At 35.1% G+C, this 22,342-nt stretch overlaps 1 protein-coding gene across 8 annotated transcripts in view; it reads right to left on the minus strand.

Annotated features, from left to right (window-relative positions):
* Positions 1–22,342, minus strand: part of cdh8 (cadherin 8) — a 435,086-nt gene that overhangs the window by 18,287 nt on the left and 394,457 nt on the right. For all 8 annotated transcript variants that reach the window (XM_087261647.1, XM_087261652.1, XM_087261649.1 and 5 more), the window contains 2 exons: positions 9,427–9,674; positions 1,638–1,774 (listed from right to left, as the gene is read on the minus strand). In XM_087261647.1, the coding sequence (XP_087117773.1) occupies positions 1,638–1,774; positions 9,427–9,674 (385 nt within the window). The remainder of the gene's footprint in view (positions 1–1,637; positions 1,775–9,426; positions 9,675–22,342) is intronic.

Genomic DNA, 22,342 nt, shown 5'->3' on the forward strand with positions numbered 1-22,342 from the left:
ATTATTTTAAAAGTATTGATTTAGCACCAGTATCAAAATAAACAATACCCAACTCTAATTGGTTATTAACTGTTCTTTATTAGTTACAAAGTATACTGCATCCCCAATCCTACCCAAAACCTAAACTCAACCTCTGCCTTACTAACTAGTAATAAACAGCTAATTACTAGTTTATTTAGCTAGTAGTGCTAGTTAATGGTTTGTTAACACAGATGAATTGTGACCTAAACTAAAGTGTAAGCCCTGAAAGCCTTGTTAGCCAACTCTGACTGTGGGTTCTATTGAATTCTGTCGGTGATGACAGAACTTGTGACCATAGTTGGTTTTAGGAAATGCACCACTGACCACAATAACTGATTCAGTGACATTAAATCAGTGATCCGTTTACTGGAGACTCACTTTGACTGGATCATTTGAATCAGTAAGCTGTTTACTGGAGACCTGCCCTGATCAGATCATTTGAATCAGTGAGCTGTTGACTCATAAACAGATGCAGATCCAATATACTAATGAATCACACATGCAAGTCAAAAGAATCAGTTCATTCATGAATCAGACATAACCATCATGTTTCTGTGAGAGTAAATATTTTTAATTTGACCATTTTTTCCTTAACAAAATGTTAAGGAATGACACATTTTAAAGAAAGAAATAGCAACAATAAAAACAAAAAAATAACATACCTTATAATACAGTTTGGAATGAAGCAAAAATTTATAAAATAGCAATACTCTGATTAAAAATGCTTGGAAAATGTATTTAATTACAGTCCATCACTAGTCATATTTAGCCATGCTGTACACACAGCATATGCTGTACAAATATTTCTCAAATTCTGAGGCATCAGCCAAAATAATGCAGATTTGTTGCTCATCATTAACAGTGCTGCTATGTGAGCAGCCCTTAAATATCTCAGTTTTATTTTTTTCTGCTCTTTGAGCTCCAAGAAATCTTATGCTAATTGTATATGACAACATCAGTATTTTATTCCGCCTCCAGGGAACCATTTTTGGCTCCAATATCCGAATAATGTTGCTGTACATGCCAATCAAACTGAATCTCGAGGTTCGTGGATGGCTTGTGCAGTGTTTATTTCTGCTCCACAGCTTGTGTTTAATAAGTTCTTTATCCAGTCAACAGATGTTCTTTTATCTGTTATGTACAGCAAACAGCTCTGGCGTGAGTAGAAATTACTCATTAGATGTCCACAAACTGACTGCTGAGTTGTTTAATTTAGTAAAATCTCTGTGTCTTCAGTTTCTGAGAAGAAACTTGGCCACCTTAAAATTCTGTTGATGGTAAATTAATATCCGAGGTGCTACGTTATGCTTTTCTTTTACATTAGCTGTTCTGGTTCATTAAAAGACAGAGACCCGGTTTTGGCCTTTTAATCTTAGTGAATCTTATTGAAATGTTCAGCAATAACCCAACATTTGTTTCTCCATTGGAAATCACATTGCATAATTAAAAAACACGTTAATTGTGATGTAAAATGTTTATTGGCCTGAAGTGCCTCGATGCAAAATTTAATGATCTCTGCGCATTACCGTAACGATCTCTTTGATATTGTTACACAATCATTTTGAAGCATTAAAAAAAATTAATGTTTCAATCAAGAAGAGGAAAACTGTACTCACGAACTTCCGTGGCTGTCACTGTGATATTGTGCCACATATCCGTCTCTCTATCCAGAGGTTTAGCTAATGTGATCTTCCCGTCATCAACGTTAATGTTAAACTGCCTCTCCAAATCTGTGTGTCTATCGATGAAATACCTGCAGAAAGACAACAGAGAGAAAACAGAACAAATCTTTTAGTAGAGGTAAAAATGTACTGCAATTATACAGTTAAAGTAGAAATTATTAGCCCTCGTGTGATTTTTTTTTCAGGTGTTTTTTCTATCATTATTTGTTTGATTCTGAAAAAAAGTCTTATTTATTTTATTATGCTAGAATTAACAGTTTTAAATTATAAAAAAACCATTTTAAGGTCAATATGTTTAGTCCCCTTAAGCAATTTATTTTGTCAATTGTCTACAGAACAAATCATCATTATACAGTTATACCCTAACATGCTTAATTAACCTAGTTAAGCCTTTAAATGTCACTTTAATCTGTATATAAGTATCTTGAAAAATACCAAATAAAATATTATTTACTGTCATCATGGCAAAGATAAAAGAAATCAGTTATTAGAGATGAGTTATTAAAACGATTACGTTTAGAAAAGTGTTTTTATTATATGTTTTTCCGTTAAACAGAAATTGGGGAAAACTATAGCTAATAATGCAGGGGGGCTAAAAGTCCTGACTTCATCCTGATATAATATTTTTCACTTGTGGATTATTATACAGTCATAACATTCATTTTCACATCACAATAGTAAAGTCACAGTTGAAAGCAATAACATTTAATTGAAATAACATAATGTGTTTATTTGACTTAAAGTGCCCTATAATGAAAATCTGGATCATGGTAGAATAATGAAAGATCAGTATATGGAGATGGGCATACTGTGAGCCACAGACAGTAAAGTCTAGATCGGGATTGCGGCTGGTCGGAAGTCCAATATGCACATCAATATAGCAGCATTGTTTTATTACACTGTATAACAATAATTCATATTTTTACAGTACTGTGACGGTTGGGTTTAGAGCTGGAGTGCAACTAGACATAAAAAAAAAAAATGTTGGGTAATAGATAGCATAGATACAGCTACTTTTATTTTGTTATTGTGATAGTTGGGTTTAGTGTTGGGGTGGGAGTATACGTTTATAAAATACAATAAATGGGAAATGTAATTAATAATATAAATAATTCTTGGCTGCAACCGAATCTGATATAGCAACAACCGCCATAGACACCACTGTTTTCTCGTTCTCATGTAAATTCCACAAGTGTAAAACCCTGGTGGGCAACGGGCCAATCAGAAGACAAAACAAACTGTGAGGAGACTCACAGACCATGCTCTGTGCATTTGCATATATGCCTAATTTGGGTCATTCATCCAGACCAGACGAGCAGCCATGTCTTTAAGCTCTGAGATCATAAAAAGCTCTGAGATCATTAATATTATGCTGCGTTTGATAAGCAACAACAATTTCAAGTGAAACAACAGTGATCATTTTCCTCCCTTCGTTTTTTTTAAGTATACATTTCACTTACCATGTATGTGGGGCTTTTATTTTGAAAACGCTAGAGCCCAATTGTTAACTGTGCATTACTGGGCAACGAGACTTGTTTCAATATTGCCTCATGATGCAAAATGCAGGATTTACAGATTACACATTTATTATTCTCCACACTAAATAGGCATAAGGTATGTTTAGCTCTATATTTTATATTTTGTTAATTTACCGTGTTTATTATGAAATTTAATGTGTGCATTTCAACAAACACATGTAGACTGCTGAATCGTGTTAAATCACTCAGCTCAAATGGCATCTGTTCATGCAGAGGTTAATAAGAATTCCTGGCTATTTTCTTTGACTATAGCTTCAAAATACAACGCCATACATCTCTATCACTCTCTTTTATCAAGTTTAATTATAATTTAGCCTTTATCCACAACATATCTGGAAAGCAAAACGTTCCTCTGATTAGGTTTATATTTGTCCATGTTCAGCGCACATCATGCTGTGTGTGTGTCTGTAAGAGCGGCATGTCAGAGCAGAGCTCATTAATATTCATGATACAAGCCATATATGGTCAATCATGGACCCTCTGATTTTATGGGTATTTTATGTAGTGATAAATGAACTTATAAAACCGTTGCTGGATATTTTTTTTTAATTTACCGAAGCTATAAACCTACTATGTAAATATCAGAGAACAATTTAACTTATTAAACCAATGCAGTATACCAATGGCACCTTTAATATTCACAAAACAAGCAACTGGATTCAAAGCGACCAGTGTACATGCACATGCAGCTTTTTAATTTTGAATTATAAAAGTACAGTTTATTAGTGCATCTTCTAAAAAAAAAAAAAAAAACAGATTGATTGTGAGGTATAGCTGTCAAAAAGGCCTCAGAGGATTAAAAAAAATGTTGTAAAATAAATAAATAAAAAAAAAAAAAAAAAAAGAATGTGTGGCTTTGTGGAGAATGTTGAGCCATGGTATAGGGATCCTGAGACTGAGGCTGGAAGTCCAGGAGGAGGGCTCTACTGCTGACAGCATTCCCACCTGGGATCAGTCTCCAGGAGGCTGAGTGGATTTCAGTCAGGCTCTGACAGCTCCACGTACCACCGAGAGACAGACCCTCAAATGTTCTGCTATGTGTCAATCAAACTGACAAAGCTACAGCGGGGAAATGGAGTGGGAGAAAAAAGGAGAAATAAACAGAAATCACACATCTAATTATTCCACACAAAAAATAAAAAAAATGTTTATTTTTGTGAGGTAAAAAGTAAATAAATAAACAAATAATAATAATAATAATAATAATAATAATAATAATAATAATAATAATAATACTACTACTACTAATAATAATAATAATAATAATAATAATAATAATAATAATAAAGAAGTACTCACACCGAGGTCATCAAAGATGCAGGCGACTTTATTTCTTTAGTAAAAAAAATGAAGATTTTACCTGATATTCCGGTTCTTTTTATGATTCATATAATGCAGAGTGGGAAGACACGGTGGCTCAGTGGTTAGCACTGTCACCTCACAGCAATAATGTCGCTGGTTTGTCCTTGCTGGGTCAGTTGGAAGTTGTGCTCCGGTTTTTCCCACAGTTTAAAGACATGTGGTATAGGTGAATTGGATGAGTTAAATTGGCCTTAGTGTATGTGTGTAAATTAGTGTGTATGGATGTTTTACAGTTCTGGGTTGCAGCTGGAAGGGAATCAGCTGTGTAAAACATATGCTGGATAAGTTGGTGGTTCATTAAACTGTGGTAACCCCAGATTAAGCCGAGTGAAATAAATAATGCAAAGTCAATTATAACCACAATTAATATAGCTCAAAGGATAAAACTGATTAGACTATATGGTTCAGATTTACATTTACATTTAGTCATTTAGCAGACGATTTTATCCAAAGCGACTTACAATTGAGGACAAGGAAGCAATTTACACAACTACAAGAGCAACAATGAATAAGTGCTGTAGGTGAGTTTCAGGTAGGTAAAGTGTAAGAAGCAAAACATTAGTAATTTTTTTTATTTTACACATATTGTTTTATTATAAGTCCTCAGTGGAAACATGTAATACAAATAAAATAATGTAATACAAATAAAATAATGAATCAAAAAGTCAATATTATACTATCATACTGTATCTTTTAAAATTTATTCATAAACAGACATCTTTAAATGACAATATTATTATTGGTAACACTTTACTTGAAGGGGTGTTCATAGGACAGTCATTAAACCTTTATAATCATGACATGACACATGTCATGAATGTTAATGATATTTTATGCAAGCTTATAACAAGTCATTAAATGTCAGATTTATTAAGTTATGTTGTCTTTGTGACATCAAATTGTTATGCTAAAGATGAAGTCATAACAAACAATGTCGTTTTGCCTTCAAATGACATAATTGAGCTTGACCTAAAAACAGATTTTATGTTTGCATATAATCTCATGCAAATGCATGCAACTAGTCAAATCCAACCCAGGCTCATTCTGAAAATGTAGCCCTATATTCATTTCTGGAGAACGGCAAATAAATCCCAGGAGCTACATTTTTTATTTTTTATTTTTTTGACGTTTTTGTTTTCGTCAAACCACCAGAGGCTGCTGTGTATGCTTTTTGAGATCTCAAATTTCTCTCAATAGTGCCATTCGCACCTGCTCTTCTAGCTTAAAAATACTTAAAAACTGACTGACTGACTGATCCACTGACCAACCCTTTTCCCTACCTAAACCCAGAAGTGTTTTCAAAAGCACAAATTGACCCGTCCACCTACTTTCCTAAACCCAACCAACAGTTTTTAAAAAAGCAACCTAGAATAAAGAAAAGCCCCCTGCTTTTTACCACATTTTCATATTTTGCCACATTCTCACTCTGCTATTTACTTGTTTATTTTATTTTTTGGCTTCGGTTTTTGTCTTATTCGCTTTCTGGAACCGTTCTTCAATGGACTCAAACCCCATCATTGTGGTCAACTTCTCTCTGCATCTCAAGTCCTTTGTCATACATGGCTAGACACTGGTAACAGCGGGAAAGCCATCCTTTGGGAGGTAAGTATTCAGCTGGTAAGCGTGAAAAGGTACAGCACTATACTGCCCCGTAGTGTTTGTTTTAAAGACCAAATGCAGCCATACGTACTTCTGGCTACATAATTCACGATCTCCAGAAATGTATATGAAGCTACGTTTTCAGAATGAGCCTATGCTAGTCAAATCATGATTATTAAGGTTTCACGACAATTTTACTGTATGAACACCTCTTCAACTAAAATCTTACATTATTTTTATTATTATTATTATTATTATTATTATTATTAAATTGTTTAATAAAACAACCCCATTGCCAAAATAAGACCTTTTTTATACACAAAGAGTATCATTAATCAAACATTAATCTGTGTGATAAAAGCACAAAACCACATATACTTAATGTTAATACAATTAAAAATATTATAGTAAAAATAGTCATTTAATTACAGATCACTACAGGATAATTGCATATGAAGTGCATGAGGAATATAATTACTCAGAGCCCTACTCGTTTATGCAATTATGGTGCAACCTGAGCACTCTAATGTAAAGGCTGACCATTTTATTAAATGTCATGATAAATGAAAACAGCAAACAAAACACTGCACAGTGGAGTAATAACACAAATAAAACAAAAAAGGTATTTAAAAATCTTTCTTTTTACTAAAAAAGCACAGGATAGAACATGTCCTCTAGGCTTTTTGGCATGTAGTTATTATGTGGGGTAATCGAGTAATTAAGAGGACTTTTACAAGAGTGCCATTTATTCTACTGTACCAAATGTTTTCCAGTCGGCTGCACTCTGTAGATGCGCAGAAACCAAATCAAATGACTGCCTACTTTATATAAGTAAAGCATACATCAATAAAGCACAATCGCCATCGAGAGCAGTCACCATGCATTAGCATGTGCTAGATATCAGGTGCCACAACACGATTTGGAGCCAGAGGGGTTTCTGTCAGAGAAGGTTAAAGGATCCCCACTGATTACACCCACACTTCTTTTGACAGATAGACAATACTCTTAACAAGGCTAATTTAAAGTCGGGCACAGCTTGGCATCGTTTGATACGGGCCAGTTTCACAATAACAAGAGAAATCTTGCAATGTTACAGTAAGAGAGGCTGATGGTCTGAGAGGTCAGGCTGATGCAGAATAACGTTTCAGTGAATAACTGTTTCCCTGCCGCGCTCCGATTAAAACTGACATTTCCATTTTATCAGAGTCTTTTAAAAGCCACAATTATACTATTTTTTTGCCCGCTTCACCTTGATTGCTTCTTCTATTGATGTGACAACCATACCGATGAGCACAATTAGCTGTATTCAAGCAGAAATTGTCATTTGAGGTGAGGTATGGTTATCTTATTACTCTATGAAATTCAGCACAGGCTATTTGGCGGATAAAGTCAGTCATCCCTTTTTTTGGCATTTGGTTTCCTGTTTACAAATTTCCTTTTATAGCTTTTAAAAATTTTGTTCACCCTTCTGCTCCAGCATGAGAAAGCATGTAACTTTACCACTTTATGGTTCAAAATACTAAAGGAAAAGGGTCAAACGTGATCACATTAGACAAGATAATTCATCTCTTAATGCTTAAGTGGATGTTGTCATGTTGAGCTTAACACAATCTGCTCGATGGCCTCAGGAGAGAAGTAATTCATCATCCAAATAACACAAACACATCAATATGAAAAGCCTGAATGACAGAAAGAAAGAAAGAAAGAAAGAAAGAAAGAAAGAAAGAAAGAAAGAAAGAAAGAAAGAAAGAAAGAAAGAAAGAAAGAAAGAAAGAAAGCACCCTACCCTGGGAACAGCAAATGTCCCATTTCATTTCTAATAATTTCACTTTTACTTTCAATCATTGTGCGCAGAAGTCAGAGCTGCAATGTTTAAATGACTCGGAAATGATTATATGTTGTATTTTAAAACAACAGCCAAATAACTACAAAAAAGCTACATAAATAAACACAACAGAATGTAGAAAAAAAAACGCTCTCTGCAGAGAAGAAAAACGTTCTTTTGAAAATAGCCAGAATTTCGCCTTTTGACATTTGAATTGGGGAAAAAACAGCAATATTATTTTTAAAAAATTCAACTTTGATCTTTAATTGCAAAAATGTAAATAAGCACCCTATAGTGGACTTGTGAAACATGCACATGCACATGCAATGAAACATACCTACAAGTATTTTACATTTGCAAACATGATGTAGGCTGAGGCATGTATTACTAGTAAGCTTATACTTATTGTATATAAAAAAATATATATACATATAAATTAATTAATTCATTTTCCTTCAGCTTAGCATTTATTCATCAGTGGCCACCACAGAGGAATGAACCACCAACTTATCCAGCTTATGTTTTACACAGCAGATACCCATCCAGCTGCAACCCACTACTGGGAAACATCCATGCACACTCATTCACACACATGCACTACAGTCAATTTAGATTTTTCAATTCACCTATAGCACATGTCTTTGGACTTGTGGGGGAACCGGAGCACCTGGAGGAAACCCACGCAAACACAGGAAGAACATGCGCTTGCATGCCAACTGACCCAGCCGGGACTCGAACCAGCGACCTTCTTGCTGTGAAGCGAAAGTGCTAACCACTGTCGCCCCATATAAATGTATTTCTATTATTACAAAGTTCTATAATAATTTAAGCAAGCCATTTGTCGATTTCACAGCTCAAGAATAAAAATATCACACACGTACCAATGGTCACTTTCTGTAAGCTCCACTGCAGCACTGAAGCCCAATCTCTGCTTCCAGTTCCCTGTGTAATTACACAACCTGTTGCCTGTTGTCCCCGAAACATCGCGAGTCACTGGAGAATTAATGGAATGCTAGGTCGGACTAAGAGAAATTGGCTGTATAACCTATACTGAAGGTGCCCTTGTAATTTTTCAAGAAGCAAGTCACAGATGTGAAATACATCAGCGGGAGGAAGGGGAGGAATCTTATTGTGTCACTGTCCTATCTCTCGCTCCCAGTACAACCAATTCTGTGGAGGTGAGAGCTCCATTTGGTCTGAATGCAAATGCAGTTCTACGGGCAATTTCATCAGTGGCATTTAACGGCTGGTAGGATGCAGCTGTGAAGGAGTACTTGGCTATTAGATTGATATAGAAGCCTGAGCTTGATCTTTGTGTCATTTTTAGGTCTTATTTCAGTAGGACAACAGCCAAACCTCATCTGACAAGGTTGCATGTGCTAGAAATGATTTTCTTTACCTGACTTGGCTGTGTGTGGCATCCTGGTCCCTTGCTGCTACGGCTCCTATGACTGTGTTGATTGCAGCATTTTCGTGCACGTCAAACAAATATGATGGTTTCGTGAAGACTGGGGGTTCATCCGAATCCTGAACGACGACTTTAATGGTGGCCTGGTCCATGTAGGGCCCACCCGTAATGGAATCGGCTCGAATGTTGGTGGCCACCACTGTTAGGTTGTAGAATTCCTTTGACTCAAAGTCCAAAGGCTGGAAAACAGAGAGAACGTTTATTATTAATGGGAGCAAAACACAAAGACAAAGGGTTTCCTGGTTTTAGCGGACTCAGTTTGCTGGGCTTGCAGGTCTGGCTGTAATTGTGCCGACTTTCTCCCACCTTGCAATGGTTAAGATTTAAGCTGCTGCAAGCTCGATAGCAGGGTGAACAAAAATAATATTTAGTAGCAATAACCACACTTTCACCTGGAGCGTGGGATGCGTTATTAATTTGTGGAGGAGACAGCATGTGTTTGGGATTTAAATGAGGCTGCAAATAAGGTTAATCTAATGGAAACACAAGGACTGCATTGCAAATTGTTAAGAAATCATGAAAAATACAATTTGTATGTTTGTGTTGTCTCAAAACAAAATTAATCCTTGCCCACAATACCGTGACGTTAACATTGTTAATGTATTCTCCGAGGCAATTATCCAATGGTGAGATATTATTGAAGTAGCAGATAAAATACAATTTGGGAATTATTTGTACTCCAGGATAAATATTTGTGATTTCAGTGTATGAAGAAGGGCCCTGCATTCATCCCACCTGTGTAAGTACATGAGAAAGTGTTTTTTTATTTTTTATTATTATTATTATTTGTATGGCCTCCTCATGGTATTCATGGAATAAAAATTCTGCAGTTTTTACTCTGATCAGACGTGTGCTATTGCGACAGTCTTTGTGGTCAACAAACACACTGGAATCCTAGTGAATACTTGCTTCACAGACATAAGAAATATATCCACATAAAGCTTGAAATCTGTACGTTTAAATGAACCAAGTGCACTTAAAAATGAACGTAAGGTACAATCCGTTCTGTCAAACACACATCACATAATAGCAGCAACTACTCAAATACGACACAAACTTGTAAATAAAGAGTCAATGTTTTTTCTAGAAGAGATTTGCCTTCACTTGTCACAGACCCATTTATTCACCCAAAAATGAAAGTTTACTCATCCTTAATTGGTATCATACCATTAAGAGTTTTTTTTTCTTTTGTACACAAAATAAGCTATTTTGTAACCTTTGACTTAGTATTTGTTTTTCCTTTATGGAAGTGGTTTGAGATTTATACCCCTTTTTTTAATTCACCTGTTTTGTGGTGGAAAATTATTACTAAAACATTGATTTCTAAAAAATTTCTCAGTCTTACTAGAAACATATATTAAGAAACATATGCCTTCCTAGAGATGGTACAAAAACAAATATTTCAATAAGGGTCATTCATTCATTCACTCATTTTCTTTTCGAACTAGTCCCTTTATCAATCCGGGGTCGCCACAGCGGAATGAACCGCCAACTTATCCAGCACATGTTTTACGCAGCGGATGCCCTTCTAGCTGCAACCCATCTCTGGGAAACATACTCATTCAATCACATACACTACAGAAAACTTAGCCTCCCCTTTTCACCAGTACCGCATGTAACGCCAACTGATCCAGCTGAGGCTCAAAGCAGCGACCTTCTTGCTGTGAGGCAACAGTACTACCTACTGCGCCATTGCGTCTCCCACATATGCATTCAATAAGTGTAAATCCTGGCTCTAAAATCTAATGCTCTAAAGAGAACTGTGTGTCAACTGTGACAGAGTGGGCCTTGAAGCAGGAAAAAAGAAGGTAAAACCTGGTGTCTGGCTAGCCAGTGTGTCCCACTATGCAGCAACTGGTGTTCCTGTATGACTGTCGGACCTATTCTTTGCAAAGAATTTAATCATTTTGGAAATAAACTTTGTGAGACTTTGACTCTTGATCAGTAAAAATCCCTTTATTTGAAACTACCACAACAGTGTTTAACAGAAAAAAGAAGGCTAATAAAGATATGCAATCACTTGTGGGTGAGTAAATAGTGAGCAAACTTTCTTTTTTGGGTGAACTATACATTTAAGTTTACAGGGTCATGCAACAGTAAACTAGATTTCAGGAGATAATAAGATAAATTATATTTCTTTTGAAATTTGAAAATTTAACTTATGCATAAATAATAATAATAAAAAAAATACATTGTACAAACATTTTGAGCAAAGCTCCGTTTCCATCTGTTTAATCAATAGAATGACACCATCACTTCACAAGAAACATTTATATGTAAAAAAAATAAAATAAAAATAATGCCTTTGCAAGGAAAATCCACAGTGTCCTTTTCCTTGCTAAGTAAATGACAAGCATGTTAACTATATCATATTATCTTGCGCTTGGAGGCGAACACCTGATTTATGAGAACAACGCAATCATGTAAAACACCTCTAAAGGGTAACTATAAAGATGGTCTTTCAATCAGTTTTTTTTGCAGAATTATTAAAACAAATTTAAGATGAAGGGTGTTTGGATCGGTCCACTGATTAGACCTGTCATTCGATCACATCATCTTTTGAAACAAAACTCCATGACAAGATTTTTTTTTGTTAATGTGTTTTATGTTTAGATTTTATAATAAGTTTTAATATAAAATGATCCAAATCAACTAAGCATATGTGTTTCTGACACACACATTTTAATTTATTAATATTATTATTATTATTATTATTATTATAAATATAATGTATGTGCATTTTCTAATTGTTGTAGATATTTCAAAACTGCACCATGAGGAAGGAAACACACCTAAACAAGACTAAAGTCTGCTAAAGCCAGTTCATTTTAATATTAAAACTGTATAACTTTCCTCAGCTATTTTCATCTCCTAGGTTTAAAAATCTACAGGTTGTGATGTGGCAAATGACCACAGTAATTGATGACATGTCAGTGTCTCATAATTATTCATGAAACTGCATGCCTTATCCTATGAGAAAATGTGTCGCTTTAATTATTCATAAAAGCACCATCTTTCCTATGACAGGCATTTTAAACTCTGAGACTTCATTGCGTTAATGGAAAACATGTTTATGGACAGTGGGTGAATGTTTGTTTTTGCTTTCTGAGGTTGCATTAGTGACGCTAATTCTTATCCACATACCATGTAGGATGATTGTGCCAAGTAAGACATGTTCCTGTACCAACATCCTTTGCTGATTCTCGAACAATATTGCAGTTCAAAAAAACCTTCGAGTTCGAAACTCATCCAGAATGGTGTACAAGCCCATAACCCTTTAGAATTCACCTTTAAAGTACACGTTAATTGAAATCTGAAAATGCACTTCCAAAGTCTTTTCAGTTCTCTGATTATGTGTGAGATATTGGGTGTGGTTAACATACTTAACAACACCCCTTAAACTGTCAGTTTTGACAACAAACAGAAATGGTGAGCAGGAGGTGTATATTAGGTGGTAATAATGCTCCCGAAAATCCTTTTTCCAATCTTTCCGAATGAAATGTCTACTTTAATACATTCAATCAGCTTGAATGGAAAAAAGCCAAGTCACACCCATTGTTTTGTCATTTAATATTGGGTTCCTCTAAGAACTGAATCACAATATGGGAAAAAAATGGTTGCAGCTTCGGGTCTATGCAGACTTTAAGGTTAAAATTTATATTAACTGTAAAACTATGTCACACTTTATTTTGATGGTCTGTTTGTTGAAGGTAAGTTACATTGCCAACTAATTCTCGTTAGATTATTTTTAGGCTGTTAGGTTGGGGTTAGTGTAAGTTGACATGTACTTGCTACTGTAAGTTTCTATTAGTCAGTTTTATGTCTGTTGAAGGAGCACTATCAACTGATATTAACCAGACAGTCTACTAATACTCAAATGGACTGTCAAAATAAAGTGGTACCTAAACCTATCTCTCTTATCTGACTGTTTCATTGGAGGATTTGTTAATCTTTTTTCAGGATTTACAAAGATATTGATATAGGAACATGTTGAATTTGTAAATTTGTAATATAACACTTCATGTACTAGTTTCTATGACCATTTATGTGAAGCTGCTTTGACACAATCTACATTGTAAAAGCGCTATACAAATAAAGCGGAATTTAATTGAATTGAATGTAAACTCTTGTATAAATAAAACCCTGGTTCTCTCACCAATGCCTCACCAACAGAAAAACAAAATACATAGTAGGTCAAAATGATAGATTTCTAATTTTACACCAATCATGGTCCATGAAATTAATATATTTTGTATATTTCCGAGTGTAAATATATTACAACATGATTTTTGATAAGTAGTTAGCCTTGCTAACTACTAGTTTTTATCTTAACAATTATCTCAAAATTCCTTTTATATTTAAACTCACAGATACCAGATTTTTAAATATAAACCAGACATCAACATTAGTCATCAGCTTATTTTTTCTGCTTTCCTATTAGGTATGAAACTCAATTTTAGAAAAGGTACCCCTATGGCTAATTTTGTTGTCCAAGGTCACAATTAGGAATTATACACATTTAAAGATATTAAAGATTCAAAATCATGGTCATATGTTTTTTGATACAAAGCATAATGAAAAAAAACATCAGTAATAATAATATTATAATTATAATTAATAATAATAATAATAATAATAATAATAATAACAATTATTATTATTATTATTATTATTATTATTATTATTATTATTATTATTATTATTATACGAGGGTCTTTACTGCAGCACAAAGGTCATAGAGTTGCACAAATGTTTATAATCCATGGTGAGCTAACAAAACAATGTAGAATACAGGTTAAAAGGTGTGTAGTGGTGAATTGCAGCATGCATTTGTGGGAAACTTGAATGGAAGCAAAATAAACCTGTTATAGCCTGAATAACCTACACTGACCACTGTGCAGCTGAACTAACCAGTGCTGAAACATTGACTTTCATGAGCCTTTAAATAGAATATACATGTACCGCACAAGTCCTCCCTTTGCTCTTTTATTGACAAAAACTAAGCCAGACCTGACCACTGAATTACACATGAAACAGCACGGTCTCTAGGAATTAGGTGTAGTAGTAGAATGGAGAATTTGCTTATTCTATCAAAAAAAAAAAAAGCCTCTGTCCCAGTGGGGAGGTCAGGCGGACACTGGAGCCGGGCCGAGAGCAGCCCCAGCTGAGAGAGGAGAGCAGCTGGAGTCCCTCTATCTGCACACTTTGAAGTCAGAGCGGCTGACAGCAGGGCACCCGGATGAGAACAGCCCATGTACCTCTGTCTGCTGCGCTCCACAGCACTTTTCACAGCATTTTAGCTCATTTTAGTTTCACACATCCCTTGCTACTACCGTCATGTCTAGATGGAGAAAAAAACACAGGAGGAAAAAAAAAGTACCCTACATGTAAAAGGATCTTATAATCCCACATCACTGTCTCGTTGATCCATGCAGCAATGAGAGATGGCAATGTTTTATCATTTAATTTTTTTGTCAAATTTATTTAAATATATATGAAAATACTACTACAGTACAAACATACTGTCATATATGTACACTATATTATACTATGCTGGAAAGAGACATCCATCCATCTATCCATCTATCTATCCATCCATCCGTCTGTCTGTCTTTCTGTCACAAAATGTTGAATGCTTTATATCAAAGGCTATAAAATACACAAGACATGTCACTCGTATAGCTTTGAATAGTCAATAACATTCAATATGGTGAATGAAGCCCACCCACAAGTACAGAAGCGAATCAGCGATTACTACAGACTGACTTTTCTCCGGGAGAGAAGCTCGGACCAGACACATGCTTTTACGACAGTTTGGTGGTCAACAAACACACTGGAATGTCAGTGAATATGTGCTTCACGCATATAAGAAATATGTCCACATAAAGCTTGGAATCTATACTTTTAAATGAACCAACTACACTTGAAAACAAAAGTTTTTTGGTTTTGTAATCTGTATGAAACAAACGGGAAGTACAGTCCATCCTGTCAAATGCACATCACATGACAGCAACTACTCAAACGGCACATAAACTTGTAAACAAAGAGTCGCTGTTATTTCTGGAGAAGATTCGCCAGCAAGACCAAGTTGTGAATTACTTTTGAAGACCAGCGCGATCGGACAAAGCATTATTCTGAGAATGATAATGTGTAGAACAGCCATAAATGTGGTTGGTGTCGTGATCTCGTTCTTTTTCGAGTGTGCATGTGCATTAGCAACACCAACTTAAAATAGTTTGATTTTATTTCATTCGAACGTTTAGAAATGAAACTTATGAGAGGGTTGTTGTTCGATTTTATTGGTGATTCAAAATATGTAATGTAATCGTGAGCTTAGCAAAGAGTTTTGTAGAATTATATGTGTTAAATATAAGGTCTGAGCATACTGTCTGAGAGGCGTTTCAAAGATGGCCGCCGAGAGAAATTACTTGCCTTAAAGGGACTTTGTTTATAATCATCTATTGTCATTTTTTACTGTACAAAAACTTGCAAGTTGAAGACATGTTGTTTGTATTTTATAAAACAATACACAAATTTTAATTTTAGTCAAAACATGTACATGCCAATAAAGAATTCTGAAAACTACTAAAAACTTATTCAAATCTTTTCTCTCCCTCTTATTTATTTCGTATCCATCACTCTGGCTTCTAGAAACTACATACCAAGCTACATATGCACTGTTACAAAGTACTCCTTGGGTTAAAGGGTTAATTAATCTTAAAAAATAAAATAAAAATAAAATAAAATACTGTTATTCATCACACACCCTCATGTCATTCCAATCCCCTGAGACCTTCGTTCATCTTTTGAAAACAAATTAAGATATTTTAGATATTACAAGAGCTTTCTCCTCCTCTGTATACAGCAATAGCCATGAGACATCCAAAATCCACAAAAGTAAACAAAAACATTGTCAAAACATTCCATGACTCTTTTGGTGGTTCAACTGTAATCTTATGAAGCTCCAAGAACAATTTTTATACAAAACAAAAAAGAAAACATGCAATTGTTGTATTGTAAACATGGAACCTGATCTGATGCAAACAATATAAATGTATAGGCAAACAATATAGACAAATGTGCTTTTTGAAGCTTTACAGTTGAACCACTGAAGTCACATGGAATGTTTTAACAGTGTTTTTGATTTTTTTTCTGACTTTGAATGCCTCAGGGCCATTTCTAGCTATATGAAGGCCAAGAGAACTGTTATATCGAAAAAAAAAAATATATGAAATTTTTTGAAAATATGTATTAAGAACACTTTATTTCTGAATATAAATGAAGGTCTCTGGATTGGAACGACATGAGGGTGAGTTCATTTTGGGTTAACAAAGCCTTTAAAGTACACATGAAATAAAAAACTAATCATTTTGTTAGTGCAGAATGCTAGTTTTTTGGTGAACAATTCATCTAAACGTGATTAAGAAAACAAACAAACAAAAAAAAAGGTTTGCCCTTGTAATCAAAAATTGAAATCTGAAAATGCACTTCCTGTTTGTTTTCAGTTATATTCTCAGATTATGTCTGTCTAAGGTATTGATTGTGGTTAACATACTTAACCACTCCCCCCCTCCCTCCAACTGTCAGTTTTGACTGCGCTGCGCAAACAGAAATAGTGAGGAGATTGTAATATGTTACGTTGTAATAACTCTCCAAAAACCTTTTCCCGATCATTCTGAATGAAACGCCTACTTTACAACATCCAGCAGAGCAGTAAAAAAAAAACAAAAAAAAAACAACGCAGATTGTTTTCTTATTATATTCTGTATCACAATGCATAAAAAAATTGTTTCATGCGTTATATATGTTATATATAAATAATGTATATGTTATATATAAATAATGTTCATGCGGACATTATTATTTGTTTGTCACCTTCTCATATGACACAGTATATTGAATCATTCACACTAGCATTAATAGCTGCCTGTTACTCTTGGTTATGACATGCTGCAAATAGGTCAGTGTAGGTCTACAGCACAGAGAATACAATCACCCTCTGAGAGAGCAGAGAGAGGATCACTTGAGCTCTGTTGATGCTCCTATTGTCGCTCAAGAAAGTTGCTCTTCATATACATCAAGTTGAAGGATTCTCCTGGTCGCCAACGGTCGCTGTTGCTCACGTAGATGAAGGTTGCCGGAGGTAGCTTTCTCTCGTTCTAAATGAATGGTCTCTTGATGTTTGCCACTGCAAATCGCTTCTAGTGTGAATGAGGCTTAATGCAGAACTCTGACTGATGCACCTTAACTCCATTCTCTACTCTTCAGCTTTTTTGGGATGAGAGTTTTGAAACACCATGGGCCCTTCGAAATTGACCCCCAACCCCTCTCTCTGCCCTTTTTGCTATTTTTCTATCTAATAAAATGTTGAAAGCATCTAAATAAAACAAAGGTTTCGGTGCTGTGAAATAAACCACAGAACTAAATTTCTAAGTAGCATGGGAAACTCTGTAAAGCGAGAAAGCGGGTTAGGACTGTGAATACTGCAGCTTTCAGTAGGACTTTACAAGCAGAGGTTTCCTTATGATGTAAAATTCACAACAAGCTGCAGGCTGGCACCTTGCTTGATTTGGAAAAGGTCAGTGCTGTTCGGGACTATTGCATTTTGGTGACAGTTCATAGAGTTTTATGTATGTAAAAAAAAAGGGCAAAATAAAACAGCACATTAAGACAGGTGGAAATAAAGACAGAAAGAAAGAAGGAAAGAAAGAAAGAAAGAAAGAAAGATCAATAAACTGCTCTCTTCCACCATGAAAAATGCTAGAAATGTTACCATTTAATTGTGATTGCGGTTTTTGGGGACGCAATTCAAGTGCAGCTTTGCGTATTGGCAAGACTGAAACGAGCTCCTCTCATCTCAGACACTGCGAATCTGTTCCATCTAAAAATATCATGCCAACACCTCATTCTTTTGATAGTCATGCATGCCATTTGACTCTCTACAGTGAAATTGGCACTTCTGCATCCCTCTGGGTCTTCATTTTGGCACTTGTTCTGCAGAAAGGTCTGAATATGACTATGGCTATCACTTGACCTCCGTTTCCAGATGATGCAATTCAAGCTTTCATGTGTCCATTGAATGCATGCCGAACCTCCTGGCTGTGATTTAATTTGACCACATAAAGTACTGTGCAAAAGTCCACTAGTATTTCACCCAAATAGTGTTAAAGTCAGTTATTTCTATATTTTTTTATAACAATTTACATTTCCAAACATTATTTATGTCATATATACTGTAAAATACATAAGCACATTGCAGACTCTTCAAAACCCCCAGCATGGTTTGAGTGTGTGTGTGTTTACAGGGACATTTGGAAGCATCAAAGATCAGCAGCAGGGGAAATACAGCATCCCTCTCCTCCACCACCACAAAAGCCTGAGGGGGGGGGCCAGGAGAGAGATGAAAGTGTGCATCCCTTTTCAACAAAGCAGTATCTTGAGTGTCTGCGCCTGTGGCTTCTCACTCGGATCAATATGTTTAACCTTGCTACAAAGGCTCTTTGGTTCATGCACATTCAATATTGAGCAGAAGTTAGACCAAATTTTAATTGTCGACAAGGACTGCATCAGCCAAGTCGCAGCAGATGATATTTGGTGCACGCTGGCTCAGCCCAAGCGCCTAGGGAAAATGTGTATCTGCGCGCAGTGGCAGGTGCGAAAAAGTGAGGAAAAATAAGGGTTGTGTGCTTTACAAGCTTGTTCTGCTCTCCTGAACTCCAGCACCGTCTGGAGGTATAGAGGTTAGCTTGGAGTGGGCTGTTGATTGCCTGTTTTTCTCATGCAATGCCATCCATCATGCTATTAGTAATGCAGACAACAGATTCCAGGCCAAGTGCTATGGGATGAGAAGACGAGGAAAAAACAGGCATGCGATTACACATTCAGCTGTGAGAGACCTGAGACAAACCAGATCACTTTTTTTTATTCTTACATCATTTCTTGGTTATTTTCTTGGATTTATTGTACTATTATTTGTTTATTATTATTTGGGCATTACTGTTTTATTTTATTTTATTTTATTTTATTATGTTTGTTTAATAAAACATTTGTAAAAATGTGTATTAAAATTATTATTATTATTATTATTATTATTATTATTAGTAGTAGTAGTAGTAGTAGTAGTATTTTTGTTATTAGTAAAAAAAATGTATTCATTCATATTCCTTCAGCTTATTGTCTTTATTCATCAGGGGATACTACAACGGAATGAACCGCCAACTTGTCCAGCATATGTTTTACACAGTGGATGCCCTTACAGCCACAACCCAGTACTGGAAAACACCAAAACACTCTCATTCAGACACACACTCATACACTACGGCCAATTTAGTTAATTCAGTTAACCTATAGCGCATGTCTTTGGACTGTGGGGGAAACCGGAGCACCCGGAGAAAACCCACGCCAACATGATTTATTTTATTTTATTTTTATTAAGTTTGTATCACTCCACCTGGAGCATTTTTTACAGTGAGATTAAATGTTGGAGGACCAAACTCACTAGAAAATTACAAATACTACTACTGTACTGTATGTGTGTCACAGAATGTAGCTTAATATATGATATTGTTTAGCACAAGAATCACTGTGGGTTATTGTATTTGAAAATACCAATAAATGTTCCCTATACTCTGCTGAGAAATGGCTAAAAAGCATATTATTTCACTGCATCATGCCACTGTGTTAACAAAAAGTAGAGAGTCAAAAAGTAGAGTCTAAAACAAGGGGGTGTGCAAACCCAGTCTTGGGGGGCCGGTGTCCTGCATAGTTTAGCTTCAACCCTAGCGAAACCGCATACTTCCGTACTATATAGTACGCTAAAATCAGTATGCGAGCCGAGTAGTATGTCCGAATTCATAGAATTTGAAAATCAGTATGCGAGAAGTACCCGGATGACTTACTACTTCCGCGAGATTCTGAAGTGCGCATCCCATGCACGCTGCGCTATCCCATGATGCCCCGCAAGCGAATTCATGAATGGGAGTGAAGCGACGCAAATGACGCAGGTAGGTCGAATGACCACGACAAAATGGCGTATGTAGTAGATCCGAATTCCATTCATACTTTTCACATTCATACTGTATAGAACATACTTTTCTAACAGCCGAGTAGTACGTTTACATTCAAATGCAGTACCTACTGAGTAGTAGGCGGTTTCGGACGCAGCCTAAAAATCTATAAGGAGGTGTGTTTGATTAGAGTTGGAGCTAAACTGTGCAGGACACTGGCCCTCCAAGGCCGAGTTTGCCCACCCCTGGTCTTGAGTAATAACATGATTGTGTAATCCGTTGTTTTATTTTTCTCTCTTTTTTTTTTATGAAGGCTACACTAATAACTTATAAGCTAAAACAGTGTGCATTGACAATGACAGTTATAAGTAAGCAAACACATATTTGAGTGGTGTAATATTACAGTGCAATGTTGGTAATCATATATTAAGATAACCCATGTTATTTAAACAATGAAAATAGCCTTCAGACAATAATGAGCAATAATACATTTCCACACTGCATATGATGCCTGATGCAATGACAAATTCTGACAAACAGCTTCACCTAATTATTATTATTTTCTTTCTGGAAAGCATGCAGCAAACTAGAATAAATCGCAAAACTATAGCAAACAAAATGGCAATAATCTTAAAACAGGCTAAAATATTTAAATATTGTGCGTTGTGTCTCAGAGACTCTGGACCACTTTCAGATGAGTCGTCAGATGCTGAATGTGACCCAGGCACTTATTTCCTTATACTTGTAATAACTTTTTGGCATCCACAAATCACCTTGGTTTTCTCATTGTCATTTTATTTATTTATTTGCTTATGATAACCACTGATTCAGTGAGTAAACATTGCTGGATATCAATGTACAACGTTAAAACACAGGCAGCACATAAATACAGGTATTATATATATATATATATATATATATATATATATATATATATATATATATATATATATATATATATATATATATATATATATATATATATACACATATATATATATATATATATATATATATATATAGGTATAAATGCAGTTTTTTATTTATTTATTTATTTAATTGGTCTTATTTTATCAGAACAATTTTAAAACCAGATAATTTAATTTAGAGAATTGTAGTAAAAGTCAATGACATGGAGACATGAATGTTTTATTCGAAATCTGTTATGTATGTGACATTGACCTCCTGGTAGTTTAAGTGTTTAACTTCAAAAGTGTTTGTTTGTAACAAAATATAGCCTATCTGAAAATGTGTTTCTGTGATTACAGAGATGTGAGCTCCAAGTTGTGAGAAGCTGATTGGTGCTCATGAATCTACCGAGAGCAGCCTTGCCTCAGACAGCTCTGCTGGAATCTACCATTGGCTCTGAGACACATCTCTATAGGGGTAAAAATCAATAATAATGCTAGCAGTAAGTCTTTTTGTAAAAAAAAAATTCCAATTCAAACAGCTTTATTGTTTGTTCTAAAGCAAATGTTTTGTGGCTGAAGACCAAGTTTAATAATTATGTTGTAATTTTTAATGTTGATGGTTTTTTACCTGTAACTGCACTTTCCGCATTAGAATGAACTGCTTAAAAACTTTTATAATACCTGTAATAGCTTTAATAAATATTGTTTGATGAATTATACTGTGATCTTGTGCCTACCTCTGCATTAAAGATGTGCTGATTTAAAAAAATATAACATTATTGGACAGTGATAATTGGTTCTATCTATCTATCTATCTATCTATCTATCTATCTATCTATCTATCTATCTATCTATCTATCTATCTATCTATCTATCTATCTATCTATCTATCTATCTATCTATCTATCTATCTATCTATCTATCTATCTA

Source organism: Danio rerio, chromosome 7 (genome assembly GCF_052040795.2).
Source record: "Danio rerio strain M-AB ecotype USA chromosome 7, GRCz13ab, whole genome shotgun sequence".
Lineage (NCBI taxonomy): Eukaryota > Metazoa > Chordata > Actinopteri > Cypriniformes > Danionidae > Danio > Danio rerio.